The sequence below is a fragment of the Heloderma suspectum genome, chromosome 17, assembly GCF_057233095.1.
Source record: "Heloderma suspectum isolate Gila_16-S chromosome 17, 16-S_ref, whole genome shotgun sequence".
In the NCBI taxonomy this organism is placed as follows: Eukaryota; Metazoa; Chordata; class Lepidosauria; order Squamata; family Helodermatidae; genus Heloderma; species Heloderma suspectum.
Window position 1 is genome coordinate 5008729 of NC_139474.1, and position 21272 is coordinate 5030000.

The window sequence follows — 21272 nt, forward strand, 5'->3', positions numbered from 1 at the left end:
CACTGTCGCTGGAGGCCCAAGGGGCCGTGGAAGCTCAGAGCACCTTTTACCAGCCTCAGCCGGTTCTCCAGCTACAGCCTCTCCTGGACGGGGGTAGCTTGGCCACAGTGGTGCAGGCACTAGTAACCTCCAGGCTGGACTACTGCAATGCGCTCCCTGTGGGGCTGCCCTTCACGCTGCTCTGGAAGCTGGAGCTAGTGCAGAACGCAGCAGCACGGCTCTTGCTGGCTGCCCCTTTTCAGCCTGCAGCTCCTTTGCTGAAGGAAGTGTGCTGGCTGCCTCTTCACTACCAGGCCAACTTTAAGGGTCTGGTACTAGTGTTGTTCAGTCGTTCAGTCGTGTCCGACTCTTCGTGACCCCATGGACCATAGCACACCAGGCCTTCCTGTCCTGCGCTCTCTCCCGGAGCGTGCTCAAGTTCATATTCATAGTACCCCTTCATGGATCACTGCCTTGTTGTGGCGAAGGAGCTTGCGTAACTCAATGAAGCCATAAGCTATGCCGTGCAGGGCCACCCAAGACAGACAGGTCATGGCAGAGAGTTCTGACAAAATGTGGTCCACTGGAGAAGGAAATGGCAACCCACTCCAGTATTCTTGCCAAGAAAACCCCATGGAACGTATCACAAGGTACTAGTGTACAGAGCCCTAAACAACTTGGGACCTGGATACCTGAGCGAGTGCCTTCTCCTTTACCAGACTGACACAGTCACTGTGGTCATTGGAGGGCTTGCTCCTGGTGGTTCCACATGGACCTATGGCCTGCATGGAGTCCACCCAGAGAAGAGCCTTCAGTGTGGTGGCTCCCTTCCTATGGAACTCCCTGCCTCTGGAGGTCAGGCAGGCACCAACGCTGGGTTGTTTTTGATGCCTCCTGAAAACAGCTCTTTTCCAGGAAGTCTTCCTTGGTTAAGCAGCCTCTGTTTTATTGGCACTCTTGTTTTTTTAAGAATCATTTTAATATCATGTTTCATTCTTTCTATCTTTTGTTCATTTTATCTCTTGTTGTTCACCACTCTGGAATCTGTTTAGATGTGGAAAGGTATACAAATGTTGTAAGTAAGTAAGTAAGTAAGTTTCCATCCCACCCAATAGCCAAAGCTCTCTGGGCAGTTGACAAAGACTAAAACTCTAAAAACAACAACAACAATATGATAACATAATAAAGCCATGTCCATACAAATATATAAAACAATGCTACACAATCAACAATAAAAATCCCAGGGCTGGTTCAAAACCCCATCACATGCTGTCAAACATATGAGAGTACAGGAAGGTCTTAACCTGGCATCAAAAAGATGACAATGTTGGTGCCAGGTGGACTTCCCTGGGACAGTGTTCCCCAATTGGGGGGGCCACCACCAAGAATGCCTTCCCCCTTCTTGCCGTCGTTTGAACCTGCCTCGGAGGAGACACTTGGCGCAGGGCACATAAGTAACTTTTCTCCTTTCCGCGCCATGCCATGCTCCCCAACTGGTTCTACGGTTCTGATATGTTAGAGCAAAGCAACAACAACAACATCAATTTGTCAGCCCTGATATATATAAAAAATAAATATTCTGAGAATGTGCAGGTCTGCATTTTAAACTCACATCCTAGCACCATCATGACTACAAGAATAAAAAGGAGCTGGCTTTTGTTGCCCTGATCCTACATTTTATTTGTTTGTTTGTTTGTTTGTTTGTTTTATTACATTTATATCCCGCCGTTTTTCCTCCTTAAGGAACTCAAGGCACATACATAATCCCCCTCCTCTCCGTTTTATCCTCACAACAACAACCCAGTGAGGTGGGTTGGGCTGAGAGTTTGTGACTAGCCCAAAGTCACCTAGTGAGCTTCCATGGCCGAGTGGGGGCTAGAGCCCGGATCTCCTGATTCCCATTCCAACACTCTCGCCAGTACACCACAGTGGCTGCATCCATTTACTTGGGAGTAAGCACCATTTTGTTGTAGAAAAGGATAATATATATTTAAAGTAAGAAAAGTGAGTACTTGCAACCATGCGCATGTTCAGTTGGGATGCACTTGCGCATGGATGCACATTGACGCATATGCACATGGAGGCACATGAGATTAGATATGCACATGGGATGGAATGTGTATATGGATGCACTTGCACATTTATGCATATACATCCAGCTGGGATGCACCTGTCCAGTTGGCATGTCCCTAACTCGGAAAATGACTAGACATCAGCTTCCTATGTTCTTCACTAGCTGTCCTTCCCTAGAAATCTGCCCCCTGCCGAACAACTGCTTTGGCTACTGGGTGATATGAATTGCAAAATGTTGGGTGGTTGGTTACACTTAGCCCAGGTAACCTCTGCTTCTGCACTGCCAAACATCCTACTCAACTCTCCAGTCCCCGTGCCCTGCACACACAGTTTTCACCACTATAACCAGAGGCATGTGCCCGTGCACACACACACACACACACAGTGGTATAGTGGAAAATTTGGAAGTGCAGGCGCTCATCATGAAAGTCCCCATAGCCATGCCCCCATGGGATCTGGTGTTTTAATCTTTTTTCTCCTTTTATTGTTTTATTTCTTGTGTTCACCACTCCGAAATCTGTTCTAGATATGGAGCAGTATATAAATATTGTAAATAAATGACAGCCGCGTCCCTGCTAATAAGTATATGCTGGCGCTGTGTCCCTGTGAGCCTTGGTTCCACTACACCACAGCACACAGGGAGAGGGTTATCACCCACATCTCTTGCTCGTGGGCTTCCCAGAGGCATCCGGTTAGCTACTGTGAGGAGGTGCATGCTGGACTAAATTGTCCTTTGCTCTGATGCAGCAAGGCTCTTCTTATGTCCTTAAAGCAGAATCTCAGCCCAGGGGGCTCAGTCCAGCCTTCTGGGGGTCTGCAGAAGGCCCCACCCTTTTTTCGTGACCCCACCCCCTTCCTCCCAACCACCAATTATTTGGCGCTTTCTGGCTTTTGTCCAGCCTTTCCCCCCATTCTAAAAGGCTGAATTGCTTCTCGTAAGGCTTAGCTACTTGCCGTAAGAGCTTTACAAAATGCTAGAATTTTGTGCATGTTTGGCCCCGTCCCTTGGCCTTCAGCCCTGCCCACCACTGGAATGCGGCCCCCAAGAGCTTCTCCATAATGGAATTTGGCCCTCAAGCTGAAATAGGTTCCCCACCCCGGCTCAGAGAAAGGCAGAAAGAATGAGGATGTTTCATCCCTCTAAGCGAAGCTCTCCCAGCGCTGCTTTGATACAGGTTCTGCCTTCTGCTCAAGGTAACCATTAGAGAAACACAGACTACACCCCGGGTCTGGCTTTGCCTACATATAATGGATACCTGCATGGGATCTGCCCATACCCCACCCTAATGCAAAATGGCATTAGAAGGGCCGGAAAACCTTTTAAGTTTAACAAGAGCATCACATTTTTAAGGCGTTGTGCCCTAAACAGATTTAGCGCACAATCCGATGCATGTTTAGGCAGGCAAAGCCCTGCAACTAGGGATGTACAGATTTTTTGAAACCCATTCTATCTGTTTCATGGATTCCCCAGTGCCTTTTGTTTGGTCGTCTGCCCATCGATGGAATTGGATTGTTTGTGTTTCCAAATTTGCACAAATGCACATTTGTGCAAGTTCGTACAAGCAAAAATGTGGAAATTCCCCCCAAATGAGCATTTTCATGCTTTAGCCTATGGGGAAAATGCACATTTTTGGCTGGTGTTTTTTTTTTTATTTTGCGTATTTTTCTACGCCGGGAAGGTTAGAAAACCGGTCTGCAAGTCAGTGGAATCCACCCGACAGGGGAAAAGCCGGTCTGCTGTGGAATCCTTGGGTCGGATTCATGAAAATCCAAACTCATTTGGTTCCATTGAGGATCTCTCCAACATCCCTATACAACTCCCAGCAGGATTTTTTTTTGTCTAAACATGCAAAGGACTGCATCCTTAATATCCGATAACTGTAGCAAAGTCTCCAGGCAGTACTTGCAATTCTTTCCCAACCTTTTGTAAGCAGCAGTGTCCGAGATTAAGGCCACAGTCCTATGTACACTTTCCTGGGAGTATGCGCTGCTGGGCACAGTTGAATTTCCATCTGAGTAAATATGCATAGGACTCCCCTGTCCAAGCACTGCCCACAGTGACATATCCACAGTTCCACAAATCCAACTCCCAGGGGATAAGCACCACAAGGTCATTTTGTGGTTGACTCGTGAGTGCTGGGTGGCAACGAACAAGCAAACTGGAAACCAGTATCAACCTTGTACAGAAAATTCCACTGTGGCAGTGGTGGATGTGTTGGCCCCAAAGGGCAGGAGGAACAACGTATAGTTAAATAGGAGACAGCTTTGGTTGCTGTAGTTATATGCAAGCTTTTGAGTTTCACCAAACTCCACATCCACACTCCACATTAGAAGGTAGCCAAGCCATAATGGGGGAGTGTTCAGCAAAAGGTGTTACAAAAACATCTGCAAACAGGTCCCTTTCAGCAATGCTGGCGTTTTCCAGTCCCTTACATTTTACCTACCAAAGAGCTCTGTGGACCCAGAAGCCTGCAGAGTCTACACAACGAACAAAACTAAGCTAAAAAAAGGCACCATTTTTTAACCTAATGTACACATTCTAATTGACCTGGGGACACTTTGGCTTTGCATCTCACAAGAACTGGCGGCGGGGGGCGGGGGGCAGGGGGGAGTGGAAGGGAGGAGTTTACACTGACCTTTTGATGTCTGATGCACCTCACTGGCTCCTCTCCCTGCCCCCCCTTCCGAGAACAGTAGGGACCCTACTGGAGAAGCAGAACCACAGCATTAGGGAGGAAAGGCCAGACAAAGCACTCCATCCACAGGCACAGCACCCCACCCTCACACATCCCAGGCCAGGGCAGATATCCGGACATCATGACCAGTACCTCCTGGGGTGAAATGGTTGCATGCACACATGCCTGGCAGGGAAAACCTCTTGGAGGAAAACCCCTTGGAAAACCTCTTGGAGGAAAACCTCTTGGAGGTTTTCTGGAGTGGAAACCCTCTTGGAGTGGAAAGCCTCTTTCAGCCCTCTTGGAAAACCTCTTGGAGGAAAACCTCTTGGAGGTTTTCTGGAGTGGAAACCCTCTTGGAGTGGAAAGCCTCTTTCAGCCCTCTTGGAAAACCTCTTGGAGGAAAACCTCTTGGAGGTTTTCTGGAGTGGAAACCCTCTTGGAGTGGAAAGCCTCTTTCAGCCCTCTTGGAAAACCTCTTGGAGGTTTTCTGGGGTGGAAAACTTCCTTATTTATTTTATTTATTAATCGCCCATCTGGCTGGTCACCCAGCCACTTTGAGCCCGAGAACTAAGATCGTTTTCAGAGAAGCTCCGGGTGGCCACATTCCACTGGGGGTGGGGCCAAGGCAAAGGGGGCGGGGCCAAACTGCGAAAAATACCAAGGTATTGTAGCTTAAAGCTCTGATTGCCAATAACAAAGCCTTGGGAGAGGCATTTCAACCTTTTAGAATGGGGGAAAACCTGCACAAAACCTTGGAAAACACCAAACGATTGGTGCTTGGGGGAGAGGGGGCGGGGACAAGGAAAGGAGGCGTGGCCCCAGGGGGGACCCCAGGAGAGCCAGATTGGAACCTCTGGGGGGCTGGATTTGCCCCCAGGCCTGAGATGTCACACCCTGACTTACACGCTTGCTCATTTGTTTGTCTGCTCGTTCATGCACAAACTGAAGTTTAATTTGCATTGTTGATGTTGATGACGACGATGATTGCTGGAGGTATTTAAGCAGAGCCTGAATGCCCTTCTGGCAGGGATGCTGTAGTGAAATCCTTCATTGCTGATCCTACACTGAGCAGGGGGAGTTTGGCCTCCAACTCTAAAATTCTATGATTCTATGATTCCTGGAGCAGTTGACCATGCTGGCTCCAGGGTTTGGAGGGCCCTGCGCAAGACACCCTCAGTGCCCCCTCCCTCTGTGAGTCCGCCTTCTCCCTGCCATGGTCCCCAGCTGCTCTCGCTCCTCCTCCTCTTCCTCATCATGGCTGCCGCTTGCTTGCTGGACAGGCAGAGAGCCAGGGAGCAAGTGGGCCGTGGCATCTCCTGCTCCTCTTTCCCACCAGCACCACTGCCTGGGCCAGAGCGAGACGCAGGTGAACAAGCCGGTTGCAGTGGCAAAGAGGGGGAGCAGCTCCAGGGGGCTCTTGTCAGTGGGCCCCTGCTGGGTGTGGGCCCTTGGCAGATGCCCCACCATGCCTACCCTTGACGCCGGCCCTGCATGAAGGAGAGCTTCAGTACAACCAGGGCACAGCACCAGCCTCTATTCTAAATGCCTGACAAGAGAGACATGTCTCCAAGCATATGCAGAGTGCATGGTTTCAACATAGCCAGAGGTCATCCCCGGCACTTTCTTTCCTTCAATGCCAAGGCTCAGCTCTCAGACTTGTGAAATAATGATGAGAATCTGTCTCCAAACGCCTTTCCCACACGGTTGGAATATGCCCAGTCCAGAGATCCAGACAAAGGTCGGTGAGGATTCCAGGGCGGTGTGCAGCCCAGATGGACAATTTGGAAGCAAGCTTTTTCCTCTGTGGAAGGATTTGCACGGAGGACCCCCACACAGGAGACTTTCGAACCAGAGCAGACGGAGAAGTGTCTCCAGCTTGCTGTTCTTCCCAGACAAATCTGCACAGATTATTATCATTATTTTTACATCCTCTCCATGATGCTGCACATTGATGCCCTCCTGAAGCAAAAACGTCACGTGAAAGATCAGCCCCGAGCGACTTCGACCGGACCCCGATACACCAGTGATTACTGAAGGGGGCTTCTGGGCCAGACAATGTGGCTTCCTTTGTGACTTAAGGGCCAACCCATTTCTTCCTGAAATTGACCACTTACATTTGTAGAGTCTACCGAGTTTGCCCAGAGGCCAAACCTGCCCACTGCAGATTATTTTGTATCTGCATTTCCTTTAGAAGAAGTGGCAGATCCTGCATGCCTAGACAGTAGTGCAGGGGGGCTTCTAGGCCTGGGACCATGGAGACCCAGCCTGAATCTATTTCCCACAGCCCCAGACCAATTGCCCAGGGCCCCGGTTCCATTTCCCAGGGCCCCCAGTTCTATTTCCCATGGTCCCCAGTTCTATTTCCCATGGTCCTCATTCTATTCTCTAGAGACCCATGTGTCCACTGGTGCCAATGGAAGGTTTCTTTCCTCCACTTTATTGCCATGCAGATGTCAGTTTTCAAGGGGGGGTGCAGCTTGGGAGGGGTTTACCCAGGTTTACCCAGCCCCAACACCTGCATAGCAATTGTGCTTAGAATAAAATCTTTCCATTGGTGCTAATGGAAGATTTTTCCTAAGATTATTTGCTGTGCAAGGGGACATATTTCCCCTTGCACAGTTTCCTAAGATTATTTGCTGTGCAAGGGGACATATTTCCCCTTGCACAGTTGAAGAGAGAAGAGTCAACCTCTCTTCCCTGTGCACTTTGCTCCCCCCCTCCTCGCCACATGGCAATTAGTCTTAGGGGGAAAAAACCTTACATTGATACCCATGGAAAGACTGGATCCCAAATCTGTAAAGTGCCTAGCAATGTGCTTGGCTTTTCCTCTGTTCCCCCCTGCCCCAAAGCAGGCATCAGGACTTGCTATGCTTCCCCTTGGTGGGGAAGGGGAAACAGAGGGGGAAACTTGGTGGGGGAAACAGAGGGGACAGTTTGCATGCTGTTCCCCCTTCTAGACCAGGGGTTGCTTCAGCCCCATTGATCAAAAGGAAAACCCAAATGATCAAGGGGCTGGAGCAACTCCACTTTAAGGGAAGCTTATAACATCTGGGACTGTTCAGCTTAGAGAAAAGGCAAGTATGGGGAGACATGATAGAGGAGTACAACATTATGTGTGGATAGCGAGATATTTTTCTCCCTCTCCCATCATACTAGAACCCCACGGGGTCATCCCATGAAGCCGATGGGTGGGAGACTCAGGGCAGATAAAAGAAATGACTTCTTCACACAGTGCAGAGTCAAACTATGGAATTCTCTTCTACAGGATGTAGCGATGGCCACCCATTTGGATGGCTTTAAAACGGGGTTGGACAAATTCCTGGAGGAGGAGGTTATCAGTGGCTACTGGTCCTGATGGCTCTACGCTGCCTCCAGGATCAGAGGCAATATGTATACCAGTTGCTGGGGAACATGGGCAGAAGGGTGCTGCTGCACTCCTGTCCTGCTTGTGGGTTTCCCGTGGGCAGCTGGTCGGCCACCGTGTGAACAGAATGCTGGACAAGATGGACCCTCAGTCTGATGTAGCAGGGCGCTTCTTACGTTCTTAAGGGTGGGATCGAAATAATAAGAGTCATGTTGATAAGGAACACGAGTGGGAGGGTGCTATTATTGCACTCGTGTCCTGTTTGCAGGCTACCCATGAGTACCTGGTGGGTCACTGTGGTGGGAAACAGAATGCTGGATGAAATAGGCGTTTAGGTCTGATCCCGCAGTGCCTTTCTTCTGTTACGTTTATGTTCTTATGAGTTCTCAGACTAGCATCACGGGCCCCACAGCACAACATCAGCAAACTGAAGCCTGCCCCCAAATGCAAGCCATACAAGAGAGCTTTGGCTATTGGGCGATATAGAACGGTAATAAACAAACAAACAAACAAAATGCAAGTTCCGCTTGCAGAGCAGGATGAAAAGAGGGGGAAGGCAGCCTTCTCATGCAAAACATTGCAGCATGGAGTGATCCTGTTCAAGATGCTCCATTCTGTTCCTCCTTGCCTCCCAGGTTTTGGGACTCCGAACTGTCAGTGGCCACTGACCACACTCAGAGCTCTCTGGGTTGTTTTGGAGAGCTCCCGTCCTTTAGGAATTTTGAATGTGTATACATATATACAGTCTGCTGATACCTCCCTCTTGCACATGGGTGGTGCTGTTTTGGCTACATAAGCAATGGCATGCACCACTGAACATCAGAAATAGAGAGAGCAATGGCTTAGGATCACAATACTTAAAGGACTGCCTCCCCGCTATCTAAATCTGCCTGTCTGCTCAAGACATCTGAGGAAGCCCGTCTGTCCAATCTGCCACCCCCCGAGGCACAGTTGGAGGGGAAGCACAAGAGGAAGGCCTCTGCTGTGACACCCAGAAGGTATAAATCCTCTTATAAAATAAAACAACAACAACACTACAATACTAATAACATATTTACATAATCAACTGAGCAACAACAACAAAAATAACAAAACAACACTGCTCTAAAAAAAAACCTAACCCACCCCAAATGCCCGCCTGAACAGCCAGGTTTTTAAAGCCCAGCGGAAGCTCATCAAAGAGCTCATCAAAAATGCATCCAGTCGCACTTGTTTCCATCTAGGAACTTCTAAACCTTCCTCCATGGCTAAGGTTTTTATAAAGGGTGGTACAAGGAAGAGCTATGGCCAGACAGCATCTTCCCCCAAGGCATGTAAGAAGCACACATTAGTACAAGGACTCTGCACATGCTTGCACGCACATACACACACCTCCTTGACTCCAGTACCAGAATGTGGTTTGGACTAGCTGTCCTCAGCCTGTGGCTCTTTGCTGCTTGCTGGTCTGAGTGAGGTGGGCAGAATCGCTGCACCTGAAACCTAGAATTGCCTGTCTGGAAGTCAGGATGTAAGAGAATTTCATTTCAGTTGATTTTTTATCAGGATTGACCCAGATCACACCTTCCGGATTGAACACAGACTTGGATGCAACCTGCAGTCGAAATCTGCATGTTTCTGAGCTTGCAGTTTTATTGGCAGCATGTGTTCATTTGAAAAATGCACAAGGAAAAATGTGTACTTTTGAAAAAAGCACATAAACATGCTTTAATTAACGGGAGAAGAACGCATCCATTTCAAAGATGCGCCCAATCATGCATGCATTTTGAAAAATTTGCATGAAGACACGCATGGATTTCATGCGTAAAGGAAAAAAACAATGCTCGCAATCTGATATGGACTCAAGCGAGCGTTGAGATGGAACTCCAAGAACTTGGGCAAGCTTGGTTTCTTGGTGATTCTCACATCCCTATCTGGAACAGCCTCATGGCAGCTAAAAATACGAAGGGCCTTGCGTAACTCAGTGAAGCCATAAGCTATGCCGAGCAGGGCCACCCAAGACGGACAGGTCATGGCAGAGAGTTCTGACAAAATGTGGTCCACTGGAGAAGGAAATGGCAACCCACTCCAGTATTCTTGCCAAGAAAACCCCATGGAACGTATCACAAGGCTAAAAGAGATGACGCCGGAAGATGAGCCCCTCAGGTCGGAAGGTGTCCAATATGCTACTGGGGAAGAGCAGAGGGTATTTCCAAGTAGCGCCAGAAAGAGTGAAGCGGCTGGGCCAAACCCGAAAGGACACTCAGCTGTGGATGTGTCTGGAGGTGAAAAGAAAATCCGATGCTGTAAAGAACAATATTGTTTAGGAACCTGGAATGTCAGATCAATGAATCAAGGCAAGCTGGAGGTGGTCAAACATGAGATGGCAAGATTGAACATCGACATCTTGGGAATCAGCGAACTAAAATGGACAGGCATGGGCGAATTTAATTCAGGTGACCATCATATCTACTATTGTGGGCAAGAATCCCTTAGAAGAAATGGAGTAGCACTCATAGTCAACAAAAGGGTAGGAAAAGCAGTACTGGGGTACAATCTTAAAAATGATAGAATGATCTCAGTACGAATCCAAGGCAAACCATTCAACATCACAGTAATTCAAGTCTATGCCCCAACCACTGAGGCCGAAGAAGCTGAGGTTGATCGGTTCTATGAAGACCTGCAACACCTTCTAGAACTAACACCAAAAAAAGATGTCCTCTTCATCATAGGGGATTGGAATGCTAAAGTAGGAAGTCAAGAAATCACCGGGATAACAGGCAGGCATGGCCTTGGTGTACAAAATGAAGCAGGACAAAAGCTAATAGAGTTTGGCCAAGAGAACATGCTGATCATAGCAAACACTCTTTTCCAACAGCACAAGAGGCGACTCTACACATGGACGTCACCAGATGGTCAATATCGAAATCAGATTGATTATGTCCTTTGCAGCCAAAGATGGAGAAGCTCCATACAGTCAGTAAAAACAAGACCTGGAGCTGACTGTGGCTCAGATCATGAGCTGCTTCTTGCAAAATTTCGGCTTAAATTGAAGAACGTCGGGAAAACCACTAAACCGTTCAGGTATGACCTAAATCATATCCCTGATGAATATACAGTGGAGGTGAGGAATAGATTTCAGGGATTAGACCTGATAGACAGAGTGCCTGAGGAACTATGGACGGAGGTCCGTAACATTGTTCAGGAGGCAGCAACGAAATCCGTCCCAAAGAAAAAGAAATGCAAGAAAGCCAAGTGGCTGTCTGATGAGGCTTTACAAGTAGCTCACGAAAGAAGGGAAGCGAAAAGCAAGGGAGAAAGGGAAAGATATACCCAACTGAATGCAGAGTTCCAGAGAATAGCAAGGAGAGACAAGAAGGCCTTCTTAAATGAACAATGCAAAGAAATCGAGGAAAACAACAGAATGGGAAAGACTAGAGATCTCTTCAAGAAAATTGGAGATCTCAAGGGAACGTTTTGTGCAAAGACGGGCATGATAAAGGACAAAGAAGGCAGGGACCTAACAGAAGCAGATGAGATTAAGAAGAGGTGGCAAGAATACACAGAAGGACTATACAGGAAAGATCTGAATGTCCCTGATAGCCATGAGAGTGCGGTCACTGAACTTGAGCCGGACATCCTAGAGAGTGAAGTCAAGTGGGCCTTAGGAAGCATTAGTAACAACAAAGCTAGCGGAGATGACAGTATTCCAGCCGAGCTATTTAAAATCCTAAAAGATGATGCTGTTAAAGTGCTGCATTCAATATGCCAACAAATCTGGAACACTCAACATTGGCCACAAGACTGGAAAAGGTCAGTTTACATTCCAATTCCAAAGAAGGGCAACGCCAAAGAGTGTTCAAACTACCGCACAATTGCGCTCATTTCACATGCCAGCAAGGTGATGCTCAAAATCCTACAAGCTAGGCTTCAGCAGTATGCGAACCGAGAACTACCAGAAGTACAAGCTGGGTTTAGAAGAGGCAGAGGAACTAGAGATCAAATCGCCAACATTCGCTGCATCATGGAGAAAGCAAGAGAATTCCAGAAAAACGTCTATTTCTGCTTCATTGACTACGCTAAAGCCTTTGTTTGTGTGGATCACAACAAACTGTGGCAAATTCTTAAAGTGATGGGAGTACCAGACCACCTTACCTGTCTCCTGAGAAACCTGTACGAGGGTCAAGAAGCAACAGTAAGAACCAGACATGGAACAACCGATTGGTTCAAAATTGGGAAAGGAGTACGACAAGGCTGCATATTGTCACCCTGCTTATTTAACTTATATGCAGAGTACATCATGAGAAATGCCGGATTGGATGAATCAGAGGTCGGAATTAAGATTGCTGGGAGAATTATCAACAACCTCCGATATGCAGACGATACCACCCTAATGGCAGAAAGCGAAGAGGATCTCAAGAGCCTCTTGTTGAGGGTGAAAGAGGAGAGTGCAAAAGCTGGTTTGAAACTCAACATTAAAAAAACTAAGATCATGTCATCTGGCCCTATCACTTCCTGGCATCTAGAAGGGGAAGAAATGGAAGCAGTGACAGATTTTACTTTCTTGGGCTCCAAGATCACCGCAGATGGTGACTGTAGCCATGAAATTAAAAGACGCTTGCTCCTTGGGAGGAAAGCTATGGCCAACCTAGACGGCATAGTAAGAAGCAGAGACATCACCTTGCCGACAAAGGTCCGTCTAATCAAAGCTATGGTTTTCCCAGTAGTAATGTATGGCTGTGAGAGCTGGACTATAAGGAAGGCTGAGCGCCGAAGAATCGATGCTTTCGAACTGTGGTGCTGGAGAAGACTCTTACGAGTCCCCTGGACTGCAAGGAGGTCAAATCAGTCCATCCTAAAGGAAATCAACCCTGACTGCTCATTGGAAGGACAGATAATGAAGCTGAAGCTCCAATATTTTGGCCACCTAATGCGAAGAGAAAACTCCCTGGAAAAGACCCTGATGCTGGGAAAGACTGAAGGCAAAAGGAGAAGGGGACGGCAGAGGATGAGATGGCTAGATAGCATCACCGATGCAATGAATATGAACTTGAGCACGCTCCGGGAGAGAGCGCAGGACAGAAAGGCCTGGCGTGCTATGGTCCATGGGGTCACAAAGAGTCGGACACGACTGAACGACTGAACAACAACAACAAACAGCCGAAGTTGGACACGCTGAACAGGGAAACATTCCTGACCCATCAAACTGGAAGCACCGGACGGAGGCTTAATTTTCACTGGAGATATGGACATGTGAAGATGCCTTCTAGTGGGGCTCACAATTTGTCCATTTAGTCCAGCATGATCCATTCTGATGGGCAGCAGGGTCTTTTGCGGGGAGTCCTAGGTGTTGTGGATGCTTCCTGGTGGGAGGGGGTGGTGTGCCTGCCATGGACGTGGAAGTGTGTGAAAACTTAGCTACAAGGAATCTCTTCAGGAGCAAGGTACTTCAGATGCGCTCGGAAGACGCTGATCATCTAGACCAGGGGCCAGCAACACGGCAGGCATAAAGGAACCCCAGACAAGTAGCAACGGGGAAGTTCTGCTCCACAAAATAAAAAAAGAAACAGCTGCACCAACTGAATTCCCAACATATTTCAACACTTGGTCTTTATCAAAGGAAAAACTCTTAGAGATTTTTCTGGAGGATTCCCTTTCCCTTGCTTCTTCCAAAGAAGACTGGAAAGTATTCTATCTTTCAAGGCATATGTAGAGACCAAGTGTTGAAATGCGTTGGGATCTCAATTGGTGCAGCTGTTTCTTTTCTGACTGTGGTTTCCAGCCTTACAGCTGTTCCTTCTGGTCCCTGTTGGCACTGTTGCTGACTTCTGCTCGGCCCCATGGCAATTGTGCCATGGAGTCCCTTGGGGATCCATCTGGTCCCCATCTTGTAGCATTTTATATCTATACGAAACCACTGGGTGCCATTGTCAGGTTATTTGGCGCAAGGTGCCATCAGCAGCGATGGGCGTACGGTTGGGGCTCAAGGCATGGTGATTTATCGCCAGCTTGGCCCCCCAGATGACAGTCCATGGACCGTCACAGTTTGCGCCGAATTGGGCAAGCGGGACGGTCCCCACTGCTCTGCTGAACTGCCATTTTGGGCAAAATGGCAGCTCGGCCTGTTCTGTAAAGGCTGGTTTTATGCAAATGGCAGCCCTGAAGCAGCCATTTGCACAACATTCACAGCCATAATGTTGCATAAATGGCCACTTTACGGCCACCATTTGCAGAAATGGCCCTTTATAAAAAGGCCAAGCTGCCATTTTTATGCATTCACCCAGCACCCGCGGACCCCCCAGCAGCTCACCACACATGGCAAACAGGGTCAGGCAGCTAGCAGGGATCCGGTGAGTGGCATGCAGGGCGAGCTACGGTGAGTTTGCCCATCTCTAGCCATCACTATGCTGAAGACACCCAGTTCTCTCTCTCTCCCTCTCTCTCTCTTTTCCACTGGAATCCGGTGACACTATGTAGGTGCTTGATTAGCACTTGGAGGAAGTAATAGGTTGGATGAGGGTCAATAAACTAAATCTGAATCTTGACAAGACAGAAATGCTGCAATTTCATGGCTCCTGGCTTTGGAAATTAGGGTAATAGCCGGCTTGGGGTTGCATTCTCTCTGAAGGAGCAGGTCTGAAGGAGGAGTCCGAGGTACTCCTTGATAGGGACGTACAAGAATTTAATTTCAGTTCGAAAATCACGCAAAAATGCCCCGTTCACAATCCTGAACGCGAGCGGGAGCACATGTTCTCTGAAAGCGTTTGCAACTTCCCAAACGTACATTCATGAAATGTGCACTTTTAAAAAAAAGCGCACTTTTTAAAACGCACACATTAAGAAATGCACACTTTTAAAAAATCCACAATTTTAAAAACGCACAATTTAAAGTGCGTTTTAAAAAGTGTGTGTTTCTTAATGTGCATTTTCACACTTGCAGCCCTGTTTGGGCATTCAAAAATGTGTTAACAGCAACACGTGAGAAGGAGCCCTCCAGCTCCGCCCCTCTTCTCCATCACATTTGTCGCTTTGTACTCATGGAGGGTGACTGTCTACAGCAAAGAGCCTGCTGTATCCACAGGGGCTCTCCACGCAAGCCAGAACACTGAAAAATCCACATTTCAGGAGATTTTACACGAGGCTCCCCACTGGAGACAGTTTCCTTCCCTGAGTGCAGAGTGACAAGCCAAGCTCCTTCTCCTCACACATCGCATTTAACCCTCCTTTGAAAGCCTCAATGGGAATCAGTGAGGGAAAAGTGCATACTTTTGAAATGCACACTTTCCCCACTTGAATGAACAAATAAACAAAAACCCAGGTTGCAAACAAGGAGGGGAGCAAGCCAAACTGAGCTTTGAAGCAAAATTTGGAGAATTTTGGCCAGCTCAAGCATCCTTGCTTTCCCATCCCAACTCCTTGATTCTGTCTTGTCACTAGAGGCTGAAGCGGTACCATGCAGTACCATGGAGTTCTTACTTCCACCTCCGGTTGGTTTGCCAGCTACAGTCATTCCAGGACAGGGATAGTCTGGCCCCAGTAATCCATACCCTGGTAACCTCCCAGTTAGACTACTGTAATGCACTCTCCATGGGGCTGCCCTTGAACACTCAACTGCAATCTCAGTTCAGAGACTGCAGTTGTGCGAAATGCAGCTTCGAAGGTGTTGAGTGGCAAGACTATGTAACACCCTCCGCTTCAGCTATTGGGCGGTATAGAAATGAAATGAAACGAATAAATAAATAAATAAATAAATAACACCAGTTCTTAAAGGAGTTGCACTGGCTGCCTATCTGTCACCAAGCCCAATTCAAGGTTCTGGCTCTGACGTATAAAGCCTTAAACAGCTTAGGATCTGGCTACCTACTACAACTTCACCAAATGAAGCCCAGACTTCCGGAACTCATAACAGGGCCTTCTTGATGGCCACACCCTGTCTGTGGAATACTCTCCCCTTGGAGGTTAAACTCGTGCTAATACTGATTAGCTTTTGATGACATGTGAAAACAATTCTTTTCAGCCAGGGCTTTTGAAGAACCATTTGGCCTATGTATCAGAGTATTCCACAGTTTAGCTGAAGGACAGTGTATATTGAAGTTGACACTGCATGATTTTTGTAATTTATTGTATTTTATAATGTATTTTTGTATTTTATAATGTATTTTTGTATTTTATGATGATAATATATTGTATACTGTGACCACCCTGGGATCACTTTACAATGACCAACAGGATATTAAAAACAAACCTTATAAATAAAAAAATGAAATGCCAAATGCGATTCAATATAAGCAAGTGTAAAGTGATGCATATTGTGGCAAAAAAACCTAAATTCATGTCCTATTCGTGGTGGTGCAAGGACAGATCTCCAGGAAATTAGACAGGGTCAGTTCCAAAGGCAAGGTCAGTAAGCAAGCCGAACACAGGGAGTTCCTGAAAAGAGCTATGTTACCAGGGAAGAAAAAGGCAGGAGTCTGGGAGCTGATGCACAGACATTGTTCCAGCACTCTGAGCCTAGAACTGAAGGCTTTTAAAGCCTGAGTAGGGATGTTGGAGAAATCCATTTGCAGATTGGAGTTTGATGAGTTTTCCTAGGTTCAGACCCCCAGACATTGTTCCAGTTCTGGCTGCAGCACCTGACTTAGTATGCACTGAGTTGGCCCAGTTCATGGATTTTCCAGGCATTTTGCACATTTTTTGCAAGTTCTGCAGTTTGCATGAATTTCTGAGCAATTTACAGGTATTTCAGAGCAATTTGTGTGAATTGCTGGGTCATTTGCACAAATTACGGCTGAATTTGCAGAAATTCAGCTGTAATTTGTGCGAATTGCTCAGAAATTCATGCAAATTGCTCGGAAATTCATGCAAATTGCTCAGAAATCTGGGCAAATCGCTCAGACCTTTGTGCAACGTGCAGAGCCTGCAGAGATAGGCAAAAAACATTCCCAGGGTTCAGGGAACAGCCTGCAGCTCAGCCCATAAATGCACATCGCGTTGTACACACCGTGGAACTTCGTCAGAAAAGAACCGGATTTCCCAGAGACGGACATCCCTAAGCCTAAGCCTTCAGAGCCCCACCCCGAGCACAGCTGTAGGCCATCACTGCTGCCTTACTCACACATATGCCTTTACTCATGAGGAGTCCTTATTCCACAGGCAGGCACTTCTGCATCTGGCAGCCAGCCAAGCTTTAACCATTAGGTGCCTGTGCTCCCTGGGGCTGTGTGGCCATTCAGTCTCTGCCTCCGAGTCCAAGAAGGGGCTAACTATGTCTTGAGGGGAAGGGTCATGGCAGTCTCCCCTGAGGGCTGAGGATGTGCCTCAAGGTCCCTTGATACAGGCAGCTCCTCCGCAATGCTTGGTTCAAGGGCCTCCATGTCACCCTCTGAAGAGAAGCCCCCCAGAGTGGGGCATGGCAGTTCATATACACACTGATGGGGTCTAAGCTAGCAGTGACTGACCAGGAAAGGGACCTTGGGTCATGGCAGATAGCTCAATGAAAGCGTTGACCGAGTGAGCGGCTGCTCTGAAAGCGGCAAATTCCAGGTTGGGGATCATTAGGATGGGAAACGAAAACAGAACTGCCAATATCATAATGTCTTTATTGAAATCTATGCTGTGACCAGAATTGGAATACTAAGTGCAGGCCACTGCACCTCAAAGCGTTCTGTCAAATTCTGCTAACAATATTCTGTTAATTTCTCGTGTCATTTTCAGGCTACAAGGTACCACATGCAATCCTAGTGACGTAAATTTGATTCAAGGCAAATGAAGCAAAAAATTACCAAGTATTTCCTACCATTTATCATATCTCCTACACCAAGTAGTTACAATATCGCTGTCAAAAGGCACCACGAGAAGAACGAGAATAAGAACACCAAAAATATGAAGAAGAATGAGCTATCGGAGTGTCATTGGGTCTACGTTTTCAAGGCCGAAAAGGTAAGAGGGTACATTTCAAACATTACGGCCGTGAAAACACAAATACACTTATAACAAAAGGGCTTTTTCTTCAAATGCCAGTTGTACCTATTTAAGAATTTACATGAAAGGGTTATTAAGAAAAAAGAAAAAAGATACTGTGGCCTCTACAGTGCAAAGCTACAAAAGGTGCAGAAAAAGGCAATCAAAATTACTGAGTGGCTAGACCAACTCCTTTACAAGACAATGTTACAATGTAACAACATCTGAGGATTTTAGCAGAGAAAAAAGGCGAGTAAAGAGAGGACATGAGAGAGGTATATACAATTATGCATGTTGTGGAGAAAGTGCGTAGGGAGAAAACCTCTCTCACAATACTAGAACCCAGTGGGGTCATCCCATGAAGTTGATTGGTGGAAGATTCAGGACAGATAAAAGGAAGGATTTCTTCACATAATAGTTGAAAGACGGAGCTTTTTACCAGAAGATCTAGTGATGTTCCCAAATCAGATGGCTTTAAAAGAGGATTAGACAAATTAATTGGAGGATAAGGTTATCAATGGCTACAGGTCATGATGACTATATATTACCTCCAGTATCAGGGGCAATATGCCTATGTACTCCAGTGGCTGGGGAACATGGGAGGGACGGTGCTTTTTGCACTCATGTCCTGCGTGAGGGCTTCCCATTGTGACATCTGACTGGCCACTGTGTGAACAGACTACATAGGCATTTGGTCTGATCCAGGAGGGCTCATCTTATGTTAGGAACATAGGAAGCTCCCTTATACCTATTCAGCCCCTTGGTCCACCTAGCCCAGTTTTGTTGACACTGACTGGCAGCAGGGTTTCAGGCAGGAGTTTTTCCAGCCCTACCTGGAGAAGCTGGGGATCGAACCCAGAACCTTCTGCATACAAAGCAGGGGCCCTACCACTGAGCCACAGCCCCTTCCATAAGAACATGCTCTTATGTTCTAAGTCCATTTTCTCATATCTAGCACGAGCCAAGACTTTCCCAAACTTGAAGGCTGGGTGGAGAATAAAATTACTTCAGAGCGCATGCAGAGTGCAGTGCTGAGCAATCATGTCAAGTGCAAGGTGGGCGGAGGGTATCCATCTTAGAGGCCATGGTTTCCATACAGAGATGAGCTCCAGTACCTTTCCAGCTCAGCTTCCACCCAAGTTGCAAACAGTCATATATTTGGCGACTTGCTCTGCTTTCCTGCACCCACCTTAAAAGGTGCAAAAGTGTCCATCCAAGCAAGACTGAGAAATGTTGTGTCAGTGATAGGACATTATAGCCTGAAGCAGAGGTGATTCTGCCTGACCACCTACCCATGGTTAGGCTACTGGGAGGACCCACCCTCAAAAGCTTGCACTCTCTTCCCTCTTGGGTGGCCACCCTCTGGTTAGTGTTACCTCTGCACTGATGTTAAGGCTAACCATATTTTGCCCAGACTGCAGTTTGCAAACCCAATTCTGATCATGGTTGTTTGTGCTTAGTAAGTTGTTGGCAGGGTGTGTGGCGTAGAAACCGGAAAGCAGGGATGTGCAAGAATTTTGTTTCTGTTTGCAAATCATGTGAACCTGTCCCATTTGCAATCATGAACAGGAACACTGCTTTTTGGAGAATTGTTGACAACTTCACAAACATGTGATTGCATTCAAAAAACGATTTTTTAAAAAAATTGCAGTTTGAAATGCACGTTTAAAAAACCACACACACGTATTTTCACTCTTTAGTCAATGGGGGGAAAGTGCGTACTTTTGACAAAAATGCACAGAAATGCACAATGTTCTCATTTGAAATGTGCACATTCCCTGTCCAAACAAGCTGAAAAACTGGTCAAAAATGGAAATGGGAGCAAGGTGAAACAAACTTTAAAGTGATTTCTAGAGAATGTAGGTGGCTCAAAAATCACTGGTTCCCCCCTCCCTATCTAAGTGACACTTTGCCCTGATATTTTGAGTTATGTTGTGCTGTCACTTTAAGTTGGTCAGCCTGGTACCCTGTGTAAAGAGAAATTTAGAAGGCTTACATCTCCAGTCAAAAGGAGCAAGCAATGCCTCCTAGGTCATGAATTTCTGGTCATGTACTCAGGGTAAGATCCAGCAATTGGACGTGATCAGCCACATAAAATAGAGTGCGCGCTAACCTGCTCTCACAATTAGATGCAGGCATGAATACACCCCAGGAAAAGAGTCACATACTCCCTCTGTCTTGCATAATTACTGTTAAGTGTGGTGGTTGGGGTAAAAGCTTCCACCCTTAAATACTGCAATCCCTGGGAAATCCCAGCCTGATTAAATTTGGTCAAAAGGCCTCCAATGTGTCAAAATGGTCTTCCTTTAGTATTCATTTTGCCCAGGGACACACTTCCTTCTGTCTAAATACTATAAAAACCCAGGGCTGAAATGCCCATGGTTCCTGGACACCCACAAGGTCTGGCCACCATGTTTCTGGCCTCCCAAAGGTTCAGAACTAGCTATGTTGGAGAAATCCATGATGGAACCAAATGAGTTTGGATTTTTATGAATCTGACCCATGGATTCTATAGCTGACCAGCTTAACACCTGTGGGGCAGATTCTGCTAACTTGCAGACCATTTTTCTAACTTTCCCAAATTTTGCGTAAAACTCATCATAGAAAATTGCACATTAAAAAAAAAAAGATAGAAAAATGTGCATTTCCTCCCATAGGCTAAATTGTGAAAATGCATAATTGGGGGTAATCTGCACATTTGGGGGAATTTGTGCATTTCCACATGTCAAATTCAGAAACAAAAAAATCCAATTCCTTCGGTGGGCGGACAATGGAACAAAAGGCTCCTGACAATCCATGAAACATAGACAGAATGGATTTTACAAAATCCATACATCCCTGTTCCGAATCACATGTTTTGAGGGTGTGTCAGTGTTCCTGGGGTTCTCCCAGAAAGCACTGTCAATCCTCCCCCCCCCCCGAATTCCTGATTCTGGCCACCATTAAGAAGTAGTGACCCACAAGTGTAAACAAGTAAGTTTTCAGAAGGCATTTAAAAGCCACCACATTTTCAGCCTCCCAAACCGCATAGGGGAGATTATTCCAGAGGATGGGGGCCGCTACCGAGAAGGCCTGCTTCTGCGATGTTACACGGTGACATTGTATTGGTTGAGGAACAGCCAACAAGGCTTCCTTTGAAGATCTTAAGGGTCTCCTGTGTGTATGTAGGGGAAAGTGGTCTGCTAGGTATCCTGGCCTGAGTTGTTTCGGGCTTTGAATGCCAGCAACAAAGGCTTACACAT

At 46.9% G+C, this 21272-nt stretch overlaps 1 protein-coding gene and 1 non-coding gene across 2 annotated transcripts in view; both read right to left on the reverse strand.

Moving 5' to 3' along the window:
* The window catches only part of NRXN2 (neurexin 2), a 426193-nt gene that overhangs the window by 336653 nt on the left and 68268 nt on the right, over positions 1-21272 (reverse strand). Inside the window, exon 3 of the mRNA XM_084824057.1 lies at positions 4689-4757. Within this exon, the coding sequence (XP_084680183.1) occupies positions 4689-4757 (69 nt within the window). The remainder of the gene's footprint in view (positions 1-4688; positions 4758-21272) is intronic.
* TRNAT-UGU (transfer RNA threonine (anticodon UGU)) lies at positions 18865-18936 on the reverse strand. Its single transcript has one exon. It is a non-coding gene; the product is annotated as a tRNA-Thr (tRNA).